Source organism: Notothenia rossii (genome assembly GCF_949606895.1).
Source record: "Notothenia rossii genome assembly, chromosome: 1".
Taxonomy (NCBI): domain Eukaryota; kingdom Metazoa; phylum Chordata; class Actinopteri; order Perciformes; family Nototheniidae; genus Notothenia; species Notothenia rossii.
Genome location: NC_136912.1, coordinates 44,526,555 through 44,546,914, shown reverse-complemented (window position 1 = coordinate 44,546,914; position 20,360 = coordinate 44,526,555). Strand labels below are relative to the sequence as shown.

Genomic DNA, 20,360 nt, shown 5'->3' with positions numbered 1-20,360 from the left:
CCTCTGATTAATGGTTGATTTCCAAATGTTCTGTTGGTGCGTGGATGATAAAATAATAGTGTTTGATTGTATTGCCTTACGTATGTAGCTATTTGCCTGTGTTTAGAAACATAATTAAACATACCATGGACACACATTCAAACTATTTTCCATTTATTAAACATTGCAGATGAGCAATTAACAAGCCATACAGCTAAAGAAAACTACAACAATAATTTTCTGTATGATAATATCATGGAACCTGGAATTTGAACACACACCACTTAACAATAAACAATAAACTTAACAATAAACGACTGAACTGCTGTCCACTTTAGGGTAGGGCCCTTAAAGCATCCAGTGCTGCAGACAGTCCAGCATCCTGGGTATGCACTGGCTCCTGATCACTTGCCTTTACACATATCTTCTTACAATGCCTATGAGATCCTTTATCCCGTTTTGGAATGGTGCTGGCTCGTTATGAATGGCACGCTCAAAGAGTTCAGCAATGTCCGCATAGTTCCTTGCAAATTCTTGTTCAGCTGCTGTCTGGTGCTCCACAGTGGCAAATGGGTTTCTCCCAAACAGCGACACTCTTGTCAGAGAAGACCCCACGTCCTGATGATAGCAGTCTGCAGCATCTGTAGCTTCAGGCAAAAGATCTGCAGGCAGTCTCTTTGGGCACCCACCATGAGCAAGTTGATCTGGGATACCCTTACCTTAAAAAAAAACACAAATAAGTGGCCATTGTTAGTGTAATGTTACATATCATGCATATCAATGAACCTCATAGCCTGTGCTATTAGTACACTTCTTACAAACTTTAAAAAGCATGTTTTTAATTTGACTGTTTATGTACTTACCAGATATATATGTTTCATGCAATAAGAGCAATCTATAAACTAGATAGTAGATATGTCTTTACTCAGACAATTATTGAAATATTGTAATATATACATGCCACATTTAAACATTTCCATCAACCTAGTGTAAAAAAGGGGATACAGAGAGAAACAAATGTAGGATATAAGTACAACTTATAAAAATGCATAAAGAAGTTTATTTGTTATGGGGCTTAAGTAACATTCTGAAAACTGCTATAAAAACCTTGGATTCTGTGTGCATTCCAGGACTGCACCATCCGGTCAAGTCCAATTTTGGCTACCTGACAGGTAAGAGTGGACACACAATATCGTGTGATGTTGTCTTCGAGGTTTAGTTCCTCCTGTTCAACAAGGTGGTTGAGTGCGCCTTTCAGAGGGTAGTTTACCCTGTTGTTTACCTCTGGCCACATCCTTTCTATAATATGATTCTGTAATTTAAAGTAAACAAAAATGAGAAGAGTCAAATGTAGAGAGCACATTGTAATTTCCCATTGTTTATTTCCCAATTTCTTTCCCAATTTCCGGCTTTGTATTTTATCCATTTCCTGTTGTATCCAGTTCAAAAGTACTGTGTATCTCTCCTATGTCATAGGAAAAAGCTAGCAGTCCCCTAGAGAAGTTTAGTGAACGCCATGGGTCTATTGACAGCTTTATCAGCTAGCAGTTGGGTGAATAATGGAATGAGATCAGAAATATTTTTATTTGTCTCGCCACAGGGTAATTTACATGATTACAGCAGATAAAGTGAGGAATAAAAGACAAAAATGGCTATGTGGGGATTGTCCACAGTATTGAGTATGTAAGTCGCTTTGGATAAAAGCGTCTAACAAGTAACATGTAATGTAATGTATGAACACGTTGATTGCAATTCAGATAAAAAAACAACTCGCCTGTGTTGACTTTGTTTGCATGTATGGCTGTCTGCCTGTGTTATTCCGGTAGTCTGCCAATTTCTCCTGCATGAAAAGAGTCAAGTAGAATTCTTTTCTATGGTCTACTCGGATTTGGTCCCACATTCTATATCGTAGGACAGCACTCCTGCAAAACAGCAATACAAAAGTCTTATGACATGTAACAGAATTTCATGTTTGTTGTTACAACCTAAGCATTGCTAAAGCGAATTTTGTACGCCGTTACAATTTTGATCTCATCAATCAATTACCAAGTAACGTACAATATACAGTGGTTACCTGTCAGTAGTTTTCGATTTACAATATTTTTCCCAAATAAAACTGTTCAAATAAAGCTACATTTAGCCATTGTGTTTTTATTTAGCTAAACGTTTACTAAATTATTTACTGTCTGCTGTTTGCAACCTTTTTATTAGGTTATTATTATATTATTATAACAGAAACAGGGCACTGAAACTTACTGGTAATCCTCTTGATATATGGTCAGGTTGTTTTTCACTGGCATGGTGGAGTGGCTTACAATGTTGCTGGAGAATCCGTCCACGGCAAGGACGTGGGTCACCCCATACATCACCAGTTTCTCGTTTTGGTCAATGTGCAATTTGTGACCCATGTACTCTGCACTGTATGGCACTGGATTTAAATTCCTTAATCTCTGAGGAATTAAACAGAATGTTATTGTTCTCACAATATGTTCACAGCAATGTACAATACAGGAACATCTAGATGTTTTTTAATAATACCTACACGATACCGATCTGCATGATATGGCTGGTTAGTTTCTCTGAGGACACGGCCAACACGCCCCTCTGATGCTCGGATTCCTTTTGAGGCCAGGTAACCAGTCATCATTTTTCTTCCATATGTTGGTCCAGTCTGAATTTGTAAACACAAAACAAAAACTAAATAGGACCAAGGTACGTTTTAACTGTTTGTTTTTTAGTTCTAATTGAAACCAAAAAACCCCAGAATAGTTATCTCATTATTATTTACACAATTATGTCCAAAGTTATTAGTGGGTATTTCTGTCACATCATTGTTAAGCCTCAACTCAGCTCCTAAGTCTCAAAGAAAACCCATAATTCAGGGCTCGTTACATTTGTTTGTATTGTGAGAATAATCAACATATTAAACCGGAACTTTAGTCCACTGATGTATTGTTCCCCCACGGACAAATATCGGGGGTAGTAGCTTCCGGAACCGGAAGTTGCATTGTTTTTAGCATTCACAGTAGGATGTAGCATATCAAGCAGCATTAGTGAAGAGATGGATAAAAACTAGGGCCGGGACTCGATTAAAAAAATGTATCTAATTAATTACAGGCTTTGTAATTAATTAATCGCAATTAATCGCATTTTTAATCACATATAAATATTTGACCTGAGAACAGTGAGAAGCAATTTTTTTCACATGGATTTTAGTATACCATTGAATAATGACTGAATACATAAGCTTAAGCAACAAAACATTGTTTATTTTTTTCAAGGTGGTACTTAACCAAGACCAACAGAAAAGTGCAATTTTTGCCATAAAGTGTAGCAATAGCATATTTAAGAATATAGTACATTTCAGAGATTCAGGTAGCCTATAGGTAGGTAGACCTTCTGTAAACTATAACACTTAGTTTTTTAAGTAAAAAACAATACTTTCAAGTACATTCAGAACATTGGAAACCCTGAATATTAGAAAACATCTCTCTGTTGCTTCAGAGGCCATAACAGACTTTGTTGATTTACCAACAGTTGATTTAAAAAATCTAATCAATTTCAGTCCAACTCTCTCAATAACCTTGGCCAAAACAATAAACAGTTCAACATAAAGTGCCAGTTGCACCAACAACATAATAAATTGTTCAACATAAAGTGTACTGTATTTAAAATAAAATAAAAAAGTGCCAGTGATTGACCTCAATCCCTCCTATTCTTCCAATATCCTGATGGAAAATAAAATCTCTCTGTTGCATAGGCCACTGTTTGATCAACGCGAATTGGGTGTGGGTCCTTGTACTCCGAGTCGGGCTAACGTCCACGCTAGCTTCCACGCTAGCTGCTATATGTTTTGCATTGAGGTGATAATTGAGGCTTGATGTGCTGCGGTGATATGCAAATTCCTTTTTGCATAATTTGCAAACAACCGTGCTCTTATCGATGCTTCCATCCGTTCGTTTTTTAAAACAAAATGTCACATCCACGGGGCCAACCAAAGCGGTCTCATCAGCTTCTTCGTTCACGTTTGACTATTGTTCACTGTGGTTTGTTGTTGTCTGAAGTCATGAACGTTAGTTGGTGCTCCAGTATAATCGGTACCCCTGAATCTCATCCAGTGAGAAACGTTCCGCGGTGCAAAAACAAGTGCGATTAAAATGCGTAAAATTTTTTACGCGTTAATTTTTGTGTAATTAATTAATCTTAATTAACGCGTTAAAGTCCCGGCCCTAATAAAAACGCGTGTAGTTACATACTAAACACACCGTCTCCAACTGCCACTCATCTATGCTAACATATCAACTGTTACTATATGGTTAACTATCATGTATATAGCTATTTAAATGCTTATGAATGGATGTTTAGCTACGTCAATAGAGGGCAACGGAATATGACGCCGCCAACCAATGGGAGAAGACTGGAAGTACCAGAGTTTATAATCGGAGCTGAAACGTTTATACGGCCCCTCTCCCGTCGCAGCCTCAGAGGAACGTCATGTTTACTATAATTAAAACCCTGTCAATTTTACAAGAAGTTTCTTGGATTCTTTCTGGCCATTTACTCCTCCCAGCATTCCGAAGCCCAACAGTAGGCTATAGAGTCGTGCAGTGACACGTCCTAAAATCATAAATCTTTCGATTCGATTTATGATTATAAAATTATAAAAGTAGGGTAGACATGTGGAGATTATCCGACTGAACAAACCGTGTTCCGTCTCTTAAATGTGTGTCAACCGCAGACATTATTTAGAGCTATTTTCCAAAATCCTATGGCGAAATTGCATAGCTTTTTTGTCGAGGGAACCAGAAGGAACTTACTTCCGGGTTTTAGGACGCTTCACTACACCACTCTATTACTATGAAGTAATAAGTACAGTACTTGAGTAAATCTACGTAATTACTTTACATCACTGAATTAAGCCATAGTCCTACCTCACCTCAACAGCTGCTTTAGCAACTTCTACTTCCAGTTGGGAATCGTGCACTCGCTCTCTGCCTATACCATTTTGGGTAAAAAAGCGACGGATATTTGTTTGGGAGAACCCTTTTGTTAAGCCACATTCATACTGGAGATGATCGGATATATTTTGATCAGTATAACCGTCTTTTATCATACTTTTTATAACTTCTCTGTAGGCCAACAAACTGGACTCCATTATTATTAATAAGGAGGGTGACTATATTTCCCGCGATCAAACTTTCCTGTCATGCGCACAGCAGTCCTGGTGTAAATTGATGGTACATTTACGGCACCATGCCGTAAATGCACCCTGTGTAATGCACACATTACCGCCAAGAACGACTTGTCGGACACGGCGATAGCAATATATTGTTAACAATAAACACGGAGATGGAGTCATACTTTTTTTTCAGAGGCAGCCAGCGAGTTACTCTTAAAATAGACGACATGCGCGTCGACAGAATCAGCCGCATTTTTCAGGTATTTCTAAGAGATCCGTGATTAATTATTGATTGAACAGGCACATGGTGTGTTAACGTGTAACAAGCTAACCTTGTTTCAATAGCAATAAAGCTACGAGTCGTCTGGACGAGAGAGTCAGTTAATCATTCAATTTAAAAACAAAACAATGTTTAGATATCACATTGTAAATGGGGAAGGATATTATTAGGATGTTATCGGATGTTATCCTTAATTTGGTGCGCAAAATAGACATGGCATGAAAAGATGTGAAAAGATTCAATGATAATTATTTTATATGAACTGTTTTGCACAAATAACTGCATAACTATAATTGAACTTTGCAGAAGCGAAGCAAGAAGAAACTTAAAAACAGCATTTACTTGGTGACAGCCCTGAAACAATTTAGTCGTACAGTCCAGCAAGACATTTATTTCTAAACTATATCAGTGACATTTAGATTGATACTGAGGTCTGATATAGGCATACAAATAATATTGAGGATTAACTACTAACTGCATGTTTTTTTAATACTATTAATAAACCACTACCACCATTGAAGAAACGACACAAAGGAAGAAATTATGCAAGGACACACATGGAAAGACAAAGAACAATGTAGTGATTGTTTAAAAGGAAATTGTGAAATATGTATAACCTGTTATTTTCTTTTGGGTCAACGCAGGTAGCCTTTTCATCACTGATGCCGCCAACGTTGCGGTTTTTCCATTGGATAGTGGGTGTTTCTGCTCCCTGGACCTCTCTGATCACGGTCATTATGAGGTTCATGGGGAAAAACCTGGGGAGACTCAAAGGATCCAGACAGAGCCAGCTGAGTCACGGCCGTTTGCTTTTCGTCATAGTCAGCCAATGTCTACTGCAAACATGAGTCAGTTGACTAGATCAATTAGCACCCCTTGGTCATTTCAAAGGTAATGAGAGGCCCATTTCATACGTTGGCATGCTTTAGAATGTTACGTTTTAGTCCATGTTGCTAACTAAATGTGTGTCACTGTTCTTTTTGCATTACAGGTCAATACATGTGTCAGAAATAATGGATGGAAAGATTGTTTCCACAAGGGTGGTCATGATCAGATTTGTTGAATCAGAGGCAAGCGTTCCACTGATCACAGGAAAAGTGAATGTGGCCATGGGAGACAGTGAGGAGTACATCCTTACAGACACCGTTGGGAATGAAATCGTTGAGTCTGAAGGGACAATTGGTAAATATAATTATTCTATATTTCATTTTCATTTGTGCAAAAGATAAGGGTCTGAAAGTGCTATCAGTACAACAATGTGCCCCTTTTAACATTTTATTTTCACGTGTCTTTACTCTTTATTTCTCTCATAAAGGGTCTTTGTACTGGAAGCCGAATGCAAGAAAGATCCATGCTGTTGAGAGCTCTGCTTTCAGGCAATGGCGTCGAAGAGGCTCAAGAAGCAGGTGTGGTTGAATAACAAAACTGATTTTGTCTGAAGAAGGTTGAACTGATCTATCAATAGGGATAATAATGTAATGTGTAAAGAAGGGCTAGCACTCAAACTGAAGGGTCACGATATGCAGCATTTCACTTTATTTTACTCGCTAACAACAGACTGGCAAAACCCTCTCATTATTTGAAAAAGGCTTCTTTCTGGCCATTTAGCATTTTTGCAGCTCAAGGGCTATATACGTTTGCCATCTGGGGCAGACATGCATAAGCATGGGCTTCACTGTAGCACACCTCAGTACTCTGTGGGTCAGCACATGGTATGAAGAGTCACAGTCAACATCCGTTCTACAATCAGCATTTATAAACAATATCCTTTAAATGTAATTTCAAGAAATGAAATGTTTCCACATGCTCTTGTTTATTTAGCATAATCTAATTTGCCATGGAATACATAACTTTCTTTAATCTGTAATAAAATGAAGAAAAAATCTTAAATGACTGCTAATACTTAAATTATTTTCAAAATGTGACAAAAACAGAAATGAGCTATCTGAAGTCCACACACTGAGCAACAAGGTGGAGGAATTGCTGGATGCATCCCAAGGCCTGGAAGAAGTCACCAGGAAGATTTCTGACATAGTGGCAGCCAGCCAGGACTTGGTAGTACCAAGGCCAGAAGTCAAACAGGCATTTAGCTGTTTGATCTGCAGAGGTATTGTTTTCATCTTCTCTTTGAATAATGCTCAGTGTAACAAACAGTATTTAAAAAATAAACGTATAGGTGCCGGATTTTCATATTATTCTAAGTTAATCTTTTCAAATCTATTTCTGAACAGTATCTTTCTCAGTTTGAGTGCATGCTTCAGAAATACAGTCCATGACATCAATCATTAACTATCAGCATATCTTTAAAAACCTGTCTTTTTTCTTTTTAAAGACACAATGACTGGACCCATGTTTTCCTCCTGCTGCCGAAGCATCGTGGGATGCAGGCTCTGTGTGGAGGAGTGGAGGATAACATCTCCCCAATGCCTTAAGTGCAGGGATCAGGAGCCAGTGTATACCCAGGTTGCTGGACTGTCTGCAGCACTGGATGCTTTAAGGGCCCTACCCTAAAGTGGACAGCAGTTCAGTCGTTTATTGTTAAGTTTATTGTTAAGTTTATTGTTTATTGTTAAGTGGTGTGTGTTCAAATTCCAGGTTCCATGATATTATCATACAGAAAATTATTGTTGTAGTTTTCTTTAGCTGTATGACTTGTTAATTGTTCATCTGCAATGTTTAATAAATGGAAAATAGTTTGAATGTGTGTCCATGGTATGTTTAATTATGTTTCTAAACACAGGCAAATAGCTGCATACGTAAGGCAATACAATCAAACACTATTATTTTATCATCCACGCACCAACAGAACATTTGGAAATCAACCATTAATCAGAGGTTGTCGAAGTACTCAGGTCTTGTACTTGAGTAAAAGTAGAAGTACTCAGATCTTGTACTTGAGTAAAAGTAGAAGTACTCAGATCTTGTACTTGAGTAAAAGTAGAAGTACTCAGATCTTCTACTTGAGTAAAAGTAGAAGTACTCAGATCTTGTACTTCAGTAAAAGTAGAAGTACTCAGATCTTGTACTTGAGTAAAAGTAGAAGTACTCAGATCTTGTACTTAATTAAAAGTAGAAGTACTCAGATCTTTTACTTGAGTAAAAGTAGAAGTACTCAGGTCTTGTACTTGAGTAGAAGTAATCAGATATTGTACTTGAGTAAAATTAGAAGTACTCAGATCTTGTACTTGAGTAAAAGTAGAAGTACTCAGATCTTCTACTTGAGTAAAAGTAGAAGTACTCAGATCTTGTACTTCAGTAAAAGTAGAAGTACTCAGATCTTGTACTTGAGTAAAAGTAGAAGTACTCAGATCTTGTACTTAATTAAAAGTAGAAGTACTCAGATCTTTTACTTGAGTAAAAGTAGAAGTACTCAGGTCTTGTACTTGAGTAGAAGTAATCAGATATTGTACTTGAGTAAAATTAGAAGTACTCAGATCTTGTACTTGAGTAAAAGTAGAAGTACTCAGATCTTGTACTTGAGTAAAAGTAGAAGTACTCAGATATTGTACTTGAGTAAAAGTAAAGTACTCAGATCTTGTACTTGAGTAAAAGTAGAAGTACCAGAGTGTAAGAATACTCTTTTACAAATAAAAGTCCTGCATTCAAAATGTTCCTCAAGTGAAAGTAGAAAAGTATTATCATCCAACCATAGTGAAAGTAGCGACAGTAAAAGTAGTCATTGTGCAGATTGGTCCATTTCAGAATAATATATATGATATGTTTTATAATGATTGATCATGAAAGTGTTCTCAAAGCTGGTAAAGGTGCAGCTAGTTTGAATGACTTTGTATACTGCAGGGTAGCTTGTGAATTTACTCCAGGTTGAACTAAAGTCTGATTTAAGTGTTGATTACATTTCACATAATTAATCCAAATCTGTAAAGTTACTAAAGGTTTTAAATACATGTAGTGGAGTAAAAGTGGCTACGCTTTAAACTCTAAAATATAGTCACAGAAAGACAGACAGACATCGAGATAGAAAGACATCAAGACAGACATATACATAGAAAGACAGACATACGGACAGACTTGTACTTGTATTTATGAATATAATCATATACGTATATTTGTAACGCAGTCTAAAGGCAAAGACGTGGAACCTTTATTTTGAAGAGTACAACGCAAGCATAGGGCACCCTAGCCAATCAGAAGCAAGGAGGCGCTGGAGACACACCCACTTATGGAAACGAAACATTGAGTGGTATACTTGTTTTAACAGTAAGAACAGAAAAACGAAACAACGAGCTGAATTTCCGTTTTTTCATTTTGGGGCAAAATTGAAAAACAAAAAAAAGACCCGTTTCTGCTTTTTTTTTTGTTTAAATTAGAACGAAAAAACAAACGGTTAAAACGTACCTTCGTCTACAATCCGTGTATCTACCGTCCAATTGTTTTTCTTTGTTAAACACGTAAACGGAAGAGCTTCTGAGAGGCCTTTTTGCTTTTTACCTTACTAAATGGTCAAATGGTCCTTGGAGCGAGGGGCGGGGCGAAACTCACGGAAGTGATTTCAAAACAAAAGCACTCGTTTGCTAAAATCACACTTTGAATCACTACAGTATCCTGCTGAAGGAACGGTGATTATTATAAACAAGGGGAATTTAGCGATCACAACGAAAACGGCCAAGACACATATTGAGCCCAGAAAATGGATGTTATTAAGGGCTGTAAATATAATAAGCCTCTGTCTAAAATGGACAACATTGTTAGGAGATTTAAACTATACTGCCATTCTGCACTGCGGTCACTCAGCCGCCTCTCGAGTTTGTTTTTTCAAATCAGCTGCTCTTCATTATTCCTGCTATATTTGACGAGTGATACAAATATTTGTTACCATAAGTTCTTAAGGAAACTGACACTGTTGGACTCGGTTCTAGTTTGACTTCTACCAGAAATAAAATGAAGAACTTTTACTGTGTACTTTGTGAGTAATCCTCTGTCAAAGTGCCCTCCATAATGCATGTTTTCTGCTATCTTTGATGAATGATAAAAATACAATTTTATCATTAGTTCTTAATGAAATTGATACTGTTTGACTTTGTATTAGCTTACTACTTACAATACATTGAAGTACTTTTACTTTGTATTTTTGGAGAAATAGGCTACTCTGTCAAAGTCCCCTGCTGATAACAAAATGAGGCCACTTTTGCTAAGTTTGATGACGGAATTCTTTTTTATTGCCATTAGTTCTTCGTGAGATTGATCCTGTTGGACTCAGTACTAGTGAAACTACCCCCACAAGTACTATGAAGTACTTACTGTGTACTTTCCCAACAATCCTATGTCAATGTCCCCTCCTGAGAACAAGAATGCATGTTTCTCTGCTATTTTGAATAAGCGTTAAAAAAAAACTTTTTTCATGAGACTGATATTGTTAGACAGAGTATTTTAAGAGGATGGTAGACTTGATATCAGCTATACTTCCAGTCAGTACGCAGCAGCATTTTACCCCTTGGAAAGTCTTTAGAGTCTGGCCTGGATAGCTGGTCCCAACTCCTTCGGCACACTGACACATTCTGTCACTCGTTGGCGTCTTATGGGGCTGCTGTCTTTTAAAATATGATTATTTCTCTGCTACAGTTCATTCCTCGCGGATTATTCCATCAGTCCCAGTCATTGCATGTCAGTCAATAGAGCTTCGAAAAATGTGTCCAATTCAACAAAATGTTTTTTTGTGAGTGAAGGCCAGAGCTACATTACATTGTTTGATTGTGTAATTACAAGGTGAGAGAAAATAAATCCACATCCTCATATGAAACCTATTTTATTTCCTTTTCCATGTTATACTTATACTTGCATTAGAACATGTGCATGTTGAACTACATGCTGATATATCTTCCCCAGCCTCAAGGAAATACATTAAAAATAAATGGATTCATAATTTTTTTAAAAATGTATAAATTAATAATGTTCCGTGCAAACATTTCAATTTAATTATAAAATGAAAAAAAAGTTTACTTTTGAAATGATTTCTCACAAAAACCTTTCTAAATTATAGTAAATCATTAAAAAAAGTTTTAGTCAATAAACGTTTTTCTGCCTAAAATAGTTGAAGTTGAACGTAAACTATATCAAACACCACATGCATGGCAATTAACCCATTTGTGCCCGCTATTTAAATTGACTTTGGTTAGTTAATACAAATATTGATATTATATATGTATATATAGCATATCACTGATGCAGTCTTTCTGAACACTTTTTTAAAAAAATACTGCAAATGAAGAATATTTTTAAATTGTCTGCACAGATAGTGCCCTAACTTACAGCAGTTGAAAATATTTGTGGAAGGATAAATTCTTCATGGGCTTCAATGTCTCTAGTAAAGGGTGCTTTATGGTTGCTTGTATAATCCTCAGATAGTGGTTTGTTTAAATAACTAGTGACATTTTAATAAATATTGCAAAAAATGGCTCCAAAAAAGGCATATAACCTGGCCGGCTTAACCAGTGTGTAATTCTTAAAGCACCACAAGATTCAGAGTTTATAAAGTACAATTATTGGCCATTTATTGTGTCATTTCTCCAAACACATACAGTAAAAATGCCTGTTTTTGAAGCCTTAAAATGGTGCAGGAAAAGGACTTTACATTGTATTATACTTAAAGACAGGACTATTCAGTTAAGAGAAGAGAAAAACGGAAATCAAATTGTTATAATGGGTGATGTAACATTAATGACATACATTATATGAGGTCCTTGGCACTCATGGGTGTCTCCTTGAGTCATTTTGTGATCATGGGGCAATTGGGGCATCACCCTTACAGCATCAGACAATATCATATGGAGTCAGACACTGGAAGTGTGCTGGAGGCTGATGCGTTGACTGCAGGAGACTGATGGAAGGATGAGGTTGATGAGACTGAAGAATCTGCGAGGAATGAAAGTTACGGCTGAGAAATAATCATATATTAAAAGGCAGCAGCTTCATAAGAGGCCAACAAGAGTGACAGAGTGTGACCAGCTATCCAGGACAGACTCTATATTTTCCAAGGGGTAAAAATGCTGCTGCCGGAGTACTGACCGGAAGTATTGCTGATATCAAGTCTACCATCCTCTTAAAATACTCTGTCCAACAATATCAGTTTCATGAAGAAAGGTTTTTTTTAACGCTTATTCAAAATAGCAGAGAAACATGCATTCTTGTTCTGAGGGGACATTGACAGAGGAGTACTGGAAAAGTACACAGTAAGTACTTCATAGTACTTGTGGGGGTATTTTCAGTGGTACTGAGTCCAACAGGATCAATCTCACGAAGAACTAATGGCAACAACAAAGAATTCCCTCATCAAACTTAGCAGAAGTGGCTTGATTTTGTTCTAAGCAGGGGACTTTGACAGAGTATTTCTCGAAAAATACACAGTAAAAGTACTTCAATGTATTGTAAGTAGTAGGCTTACTAATACAAAGTCAAACAGTGTCAATTTCATTAAGAACTAATGTTAAAATTATATTTGTATCGTTCATCAAATATAGCAGAAAAACATGCATTATGTAAGGAGGGGATTTTGACAGAGGATTACTCACAAAGTAGGGGAGACCCGGTACAGTTGAAACACGGGTTGGTTGTAACACCCTCAATATCTCCAATCATAAACAAGCTAGAGTGATGACACTCACTCTGCACATGCGCAGTTAGATGGTAAGATCGCCGAAATAAAAAGGAGCCACGTTTGAATATCTCACGTAAGTTATCAGCAAAAGTGTGTTTCTGAGGTCAAATATTAACTAAAATGATATGATGTATTTTTTGGATACTGTCTTGAGTTCAAAATGTCTAGGAAGCCAAACTAGTATTATTAGAATCACTGTTTTGTAAGCTACAAATATAGCTAGCTAAATATGGGTCAAGCCAGCAATCAGGCAGGTTCACAGGGGGTGAAGCAAGACTGGTGGTTCTGGGACGGTTGTGACGGGACGGTTGTAACATGGCACATTTACAATGATGGCTCATTTGCTTGAATGATCAATTGTTCATTCAAGCATTGATTGGTGTGCATTGTCCCTGTAAAAATAAACAGAATTAAATACTGTACAGTAGGCATAAAGTGTGTGTGTGTGTTTACAATATGCCAAGTATCAGACAGAGGAAGACCGACAGGGGAGTGCCACTTGCTCTGCTGCAGGTGGCCTCAGGTGAAGTTCAGGAGGGCAAATCATTCAGGGAAGTGGCAAAGTCCCTGGATATATGCCATGTCACCCTGTACCGGTTCCATAAGAAGAGGCTGAGGTTGGAGAGTCAGGGATCACACACACCCCCAAGAGTAGGCTACTGGACTCCAAAGAAGGTGTTCTCAACAGAGCAGGAGATGCTATTGAGAGACTACCTGATGGAGGCAGCTGATCTATATTATGGTCTCAGCTCAAAGGAGGTAGGTCATAATTAAGGTAGAATAGGCTATCTATAGGCTACTGAACAAAAGAAAAGTAAGTGATCAAATATATTGAGGCCTATAGTGAACAGACAAGTGAAATATTTTCCAATGTATATTCATTTTAGGTGCGGAAGTTTGCCTATGAATTGGCAAAGAACTACAACTGCAACTTCCCTCAAACCTGGGCAGAGAAAGAGATGGCCGGAGCTGACTGGCTCACAACGTTTTTGAAGCGGCACCCTACCCTCTCCATACGCAGACCTCAGGCTACCAGTCTCTCACGGGCTACAAGCTTCAACCGAACAAATGTGAAAAAGTTTTTTGACAACCTGTCTGCAGTCCTGACGAAGCATGAGTTTGTCACACAGGACATTTGGAATATGGACGAAACCGGAGTCACAACTGTCCAAAACCCTGGGAAGATTGTTGCCAGAAAAGGGACGAAACAAGTCGGCACTGTGACATCTGCAGAGCGGGGCACTCTCGTCACACTTGCATGTGCTGTAAATGCATTGGGGAATTCCATCCCCCCAATGATGATATTCCCCCGGAAGAGGTTTCATCCCTTCTTCACCATCAATGGCCCTCCTGGCTGTATTGGCACAGCAAATGGGTCTGGGTGGATGCAAGAGGAAGACTTTTTGGTCTTCCTCAAGCACTTCCAGAGCCATACCAAGAGCTCACAGGAGTCAAAGGTGCTGCTGATTCTGGAAAATCACTCCTCCCACCTTTCTGTGGAGGGGATTAATTTTTTCAGGAGCCATGGGATCATCCTCCTCTCTTTTCCTCCCCACTGTTCTCACAAACTACAGCCCTTAGATCGCACTGTATATGGGCCACTGAAGAGGCACATCAACAGCTGCTGTGACAATTGGATGAAGACTCATCCAGGAACCACAATGACCATTTACGATCTGCCGGGCATTGTGAAGAGTGCCCTTCCTCTGGCTGCAACGCCATCAAATATCCAGGCAGGGTTCGCGTGCACTGGAATTTGGCCTTTTAATAGAGACATTTTCAATGACATCGACTTTGCTCCATCCCAAGTCACAGACCGCCCACCACCAGAACCTTCTACCAGTGCAGCTCCAACACCAACTGTGGCATCCTCTCCTCCACTCGCAGCCTCCTCTCTTACACTCGCAGCCTCCTCTCCTCCACTCGCAGCCTCCTCTCCTCCACTCACAGCCTCCTCTCCTCTACTCGCAGCCTCCTCCCCTGTCAGGCCATGTGTGGAGCCTGTGACATCATCCTCTGCAACGCCTTTCTCACCCTTGTCCATCCGTCCACATCGCAAAGCTGGACCAAGGAAGCAGACCACAAAGGGGAGAAAAAGAAGAGAAACCGCTGTCCTCACAGACACTCCGATGAAAGATCAACTCGAGGCTGAGAAAAAAAGATCTAACGCAAAGTCTAAAAGTCTAAAGCGAAGACAAAAATCAATTTCGGCCAAAAAAACAAACCCAACAAGAAGCAGAAGATGCAGGCCTCATCTGATGAAGATGAGGCCCAATACTGCATTGTGTGCCTGGAGAGTTACTCCAGGTCCAAGGAGATCTGGCTGCAGTGTTGCTCCTGTAAAGCCTGGGCACACAAGGACTGCACAGATGGAAGTGCCTTTTACACCTGCCACAACTGTGAATCTGATTAATTCTGGTGTTCTGTTTTAAGTTCTGTTCAAGTTCTGTTCATTGTTCATTGTTTGTTGGAGGATGTGTGAAATCCCATTAAAATCTTGTTGCCTTAGAATTTGACAGCTTTCCCTATTTTTTTGTCATATAGTGTGAAAAAGGGTAACCGTTATTAAGATGTTACAACTCTGCCTGCATGGGTTACAACTGTCCCTGTACACAAGGACAGTTGTAACAGTTGAGTTAAAAAAAAAAAATACATTTTCCAACCTGTACTTATTCCATAAAAACATCTTAAAGACATTGTTTCAGTAGCTGACATATTGATAATGCATAATATAGCAAAATGGCTATCCAATTGTAAATGGTTTTTTACTTATTGGGGAAAAGCCCCAAAAGTGTTGCAACTATCCCTGGTCTCCCCTACACAGTAAAAGTACTTCATTTTATTTCTGGTAGAAGTCAAACTAGAACCGAGTCCAACAGTGTCAGGTTTCTTAAGAACTTGTGGTAAAACATATTTGTATCACTCGTCAAATATAGCAGGAATGAAGAGCAGCTGATTTGAACAAACAAACGCGAGAGGCGGCTGAGTTGACCGCAGTGCAGAATCGCTGCATAGTTTAAATCTCCTAACAATGTTGTCCATTTTAGACACAGGCTTATTATATTTACAGCCCTTAATAACATCAATTTTCTGGGCTCAATATGTGTCTTGGCCGTTTTCGTTGTGATCGCTAAATTCACCTTGTTTCCCTTTGTTTATAATATTATCACCGCTTTTGTTTTGAAATCACTTCCGTGAGTTTCGCCCCGCCCCTCGCTCCAAGGACCGTTTAGTAAGGTAAAAAGCAAAAAGGCCTCTCAAACGTTCTTCCGTTTACGTGTTTAATAAAGAAAAACAATTGGACGGTATATACACGGATTCTACACGGACCAAATAAACACAAGTAAAATGATAAAATAACGATAAAACGTCTGAAGTCATGACCGGAAGTGTTTCGTATCAGTTGGACTTCCGGGTGAGTGTCATGGCGGTGCCCTGAGAGCACGTACTGAAAGAAACGCAAAGCCCTTCATAACAGACACCACAGTCCGCGTGCAGCAGCAGACTGCAACCATGCATGTCAACGATCTGTGGAAATGGAACAAGAGGATGGCTATAGTGTACGCTACCGGGGTCTGGACTATGGTGGGAACATACGCTTTCTACAAATACACAGGCCGCTTAGAGGACCTGCCAGGTGACACACTCTCACACTCACGCACACGCACGCTCATTTACTTTAGCAGTCAATAACTCTTGAACGAAACCATAACCTATATGTCTCAGTAATTTCATGTAAACTGAGTTTTTGTGGGATAATTAATACAAAGTCTGCTTATTTTATGATTTTCTGTAATCGTTCTATACTACACACATGCACTGGTGTGGTCAGGTATTTAACTTAAGCACAATTACGGGGTACTTGTACTTTACTTCAGTATTTTTTTATGCTACTTCTTACTTCTCCACTACAATTTGGAAAATATTGTACTCTTTACTCAACTACATTTATTTGACAAAATTAGTTACTTTTCAGATTCAGATTATGAGCTAATTCAAAATATGAAAAAACAAATAAATAAACTATGATATAATTATAGTCTAAGATATCCAGCAGCAGCATATAAAGGCATCACAAGTTGCTCCACTTTTACCAACTGTGATCAACAGATTAATGCATTACAAATAATAATCCGGTCATTTAATATACATGATTCTGAATCGAGCTATTACTCACAATAAGTACTTTTACTTTTGGTACTTCAAGTATATTTTGATACCAATACTTTATATTTGTAAGATTTTCAATGCATGACTTTAACTTAACAACTGAGTATTTTACACTTCAGTAATTCTACTTTTACTTAACTCCAAAATCTGAGTACTGCAACCTCTGCACACGTTTGCTTTATTTTCTATTCCAGTGCAAGTTACCCTGTTAAGTATTCACCTTACCCATATCACTATCTATAGGTTTAACTGTTGGGCTGTAATCAGCAGAGTTGTCTGGAATACATATTGTTTTATCAAGTGAAGTAGTTCAGTAACCTTTTTGAGGTACTAGTACTTGGTTAATTCCACTGTATGGCGCTATTAATCCACCTCCTTGCAGAGAAAAAATATATGGTATTACATACTGCCCTCCCTCAATTTATCTGACGGTTGCATATCAAATTAAGACGTGTGCTTTTATAAATGTATACCGACATATTTTTTAGAATATAATACAAATAAATATCCTAATTGTCCACTGTCTGGATATTTGTCTTTGTTGGGATGAAAGTACTTACATTTTTTAACTTTATTAATTTGTGAAATAGACATTGCAATATTAAATAAAAATAAGATTAAAAATACTTTTTAAAATCACAAATTGGGAAAGTGTTTTGTTACAAGCGCATTGCACATACATACAAAACAAACAAATAGTACAAATATACATATTAATAGTACAATTATATTTATCTATAAAGTTTGTATTGAGTAAACAAAAAATATGAAAGTATTCAAAATAATGTATAATACTAAATAAACTATACACATAAAATACATCATAAAAAACTGCCACTTATATCAGATTAAGTATTTCAGTAAAATGACAGGAGATCTGAAGAGATCATTTTTTTCCCCCCTTTACAGTTACCACCATTTTTTGTCAACAACAAAGAAATAATGATCAGAAATGAAAAGTTGACGTATATATGTGGTCAGTTCTAAATGACTCTTTACTTTTCCCTTGAACTTAGTGAAAAAAGAAGAAGAGGTGCCGCTGCCAGAAGATAAAAATCAGCTCCTCTTCTTCACGGAACACTCCAAAGCCGTGGTGGTCTCCCCGAAAGACTTTGTCCCGTACACCACGAGGATCTACAATTTCATCTCATCCTTCAACAATCCTGGGAGAGACAAATAGCTGCATCAGTGCAAAAAGACCATGAGCACTGAACTTGTCAAGAGCAAGTTTGAATAATGCACTATGGATTGATGCTTTTGTGGACATTATCTGTGTTCTCTTAAGAATAATTCCAGCATTGTGCAGGTGGGAGGGAGCTTCGGATTTGTTCTGATGCTAATACTTTGTCCCCTCATATATTTTATTGTGATTCTGTTAACAACATTCAATACTAGCCAAAACATTGTCAACCAAGTTGCCACGACTACTAATAAACTAAATCTCTTCCTGATGTAAGAAGAACTATGAAAGCGGAGTGTTTAACAATTTGGGGATATTTTATATTACCTAAATATATTGTCATCATTCTGGGTGAGGACTGAGACAACATGAATTATACTTCCTGTTTGAAATTTTAAACGTTTGACACTGCATCTGAGTAGAATTGATTCATCTTTAAATGTATTATTTATACTTCGCTTTTCCTACTGTGACATGTCAAAATGTCCTCCATTAAAAATCCCTATGAAGGGAAAAATACAGTAAATTAGATACACTTCTCAATATAATGTTGCTCAACACCACCAGAAAGTTTAGCTTTAATATATCCAACTGAATTCTATTTTAAGAAATCATATTTATTACATGGCTTTTTTTTACTACATGCTTTTTCTTTTTTTGTGGTTAGACATTTCAGGACATACATTCACATATATACAATACCTGATTCACGTGATGTTATATTGTATTACTGTAGGTGTTAATATTACATATGTCCCATAGTGAGGCTATTACAGCAATTTAAGACAAATAGAAAATCTCATTCCCTGCGAGTCATTTTCAAATATGTAATACTATTTGAATCTCTGAAAGACTAGTTTTCACATCCTTTGAATTGATATTACTTGTCAAATGTAGTTGAGTTGATAATACTTCATTTGAAAGTACGGCCTTCAAAACTAATGAAATGTAAAATAATTAGGACTTAAACTTTAAGGACTCAAAGATGACATTTCCTGCTTTGAGAATAAAATAACCAATGTCAGAGTTAACATACCATTACTTATTACGTTTTTATTAACATGTAGACATCATTTATATGTTGTACCCCCAGGAGGTGCCACATTTAAGCAAGTTTATATACCCCTGTTCTTTACATTTAAGGTTTAACTTAGCATAGCATATGCTCAAAGGTTCAGACAGAGGTGGGAGAAGTACTCAGATATTGTACTTGAGTAAAAGTAAAGTACTCAGATCTTGTACTTAATTAAAAGTAGAAGTACCTGAGTGTAGGAATACTCTGTTACAAGTAAAAGTCCTGCATTCAAAATGTTACACAAGTAAAAGTAGAAAAATATTATCATCAAAATATACTTAATGTACCAACAGTAAAAGTAGTCGTTGTGCAGATTGGTCCATTTCAGAATAATATATATGATATGTTTTATAATGATTGATCATTAAAGTGTTCTCAAAGCTGGTAAAGGTGCAGCTAGTTTGAATGACTTTGTATACTGCCGGGTAGCTTATGAATTTACTCCAGGTGGAACTAAAGTCTGATTTAACACTTGATTATATTTAGTTATAGTAAAGTAACTAAAGGTATTAGGGTGATTTACACAATCTTTCCAGGGACTACAGATGAAAAATAGCCTTTTGGCTAACTGGCACATTTACAGAAATGTTGATTAATGTGCACTGTCCCTGTTAAATAAATGAATACATAAAATCAAATACATTTAGTGGAGTAAAAGTACACGATTTACCTTTGAATTATTGTGGAGTAGAAGCACTTGTATGCTACTTTCAATGTAGCATACAATGGAAATACTCAAATAAAGTACAAAGTATCTCAAAATTGTACTTAACGGCGGTATTGAGTAAATGTACTTACTTCTGCTTTTAGATAAACGGGATAATGATTTAAATACAAATATCTTCCACTGAATTCTTGTAGAGTTCAAGTGTAAGCAGTGGCGGC

At 37.4% G+C, this 20,360-nt stretch overlaps 3 protein-coding genes across 9 annotated transcripts in view; 2 read left to right on the top strand and 1 right to left on the bottom strand.

The window, feature by feature from the left end:
- Window positions 1–136: 136 nt before the first annotated feature.
- The window catches only part of LOC307022024 (uncharacterized protein), a 260,282-nt gene continuing 240,058 nt past the window's right edge, over window positions 137–20,360 (bottom strand). Inside the window, exons 1-7 of one of the 7 annotated variants that reach the window (XM_079654595.1) lie at window positions 4,916–5,389; window positions 2,518–2,650; window positions 2,384–2,429; window positions 2,236–2,334; window positions 1,754–1,901; window positions 1,087–1,291; window positions 137–698 (exon numbers count right to left, since the gene is read on the bottom strand). In XM_079654595.1, coding sequence (XP_079510721.1) covers window positions 394–698; window positions 1,087–1,291; window positions 1,754–1,901; window positions 2,236–2,334; window positions 2,384–2,429; window positions 2,518–2,650; window positions 4,916–5,134 — 1,155 coding nt within the window. In that variant the 5' untranslated portion in view covers window positions 5,135–5,389 and the 3' untranslated portion in view covers window positions 137–393. Of the gene's footprint in view, window positions 699–1,086; window positions 1,292–1,753; window positions 1,902–2,235; window positions 2,430–2,517; window positions 2,651–4,910; window positions 5,390–6,055; window positions 6,189–9,794; window positions 10,159–20,360 lie in introns of those variants that run through there. The other 6 variants (XM_079654596.1, XM_079654598.1, XM_079654599.1 and 3 more) reach the window with 6 other exon arrangements.
- Window positions 5,413–8,359, top strand: LOC307022073 (uncharacterized protein). Its single transcript, XM_079654646.1, has 6 exons — window positions 5,413–5,418; window positions 6,135–6,329; window positions 6,430–6,620; window positions 6,754–6,844; window positions 7,373–7,545; window positions 7,771–8,359. The coding sequence occupies exons 2-6, from the start codon at window positions 6,268–6,270 to the stop codon at window positions 7,947–7,949; spliced, it is 696 nt and encodes a 231-aa protein (XP_079510772.1). The 5' UTR covers window positions 5,413–5,418; window positions 6,135–6,267; the 3' UTR covers window positions 7,950–8,359.
- Window positions 12,967–19,868, top strand: LOC307036419 (uncharacterized protein). Its single transcript, XM_079676727.1, has 3 exons — window positions 12,967–13,809; window positions 13,938–16,687; window positions 18,237–19,868. Exons 1-2 carry the CDS (start codon window positions 13,507–13,509, stop codon window positions 15,480–15,482), a joined length of 1,848 nt encoding a protein of 615 aa, XP_079532853.1. The 5' UTR covers window positions 12,967–13,506; the 3' UTR covers window positions 15,483–16,687; window positions 18,237–19,868.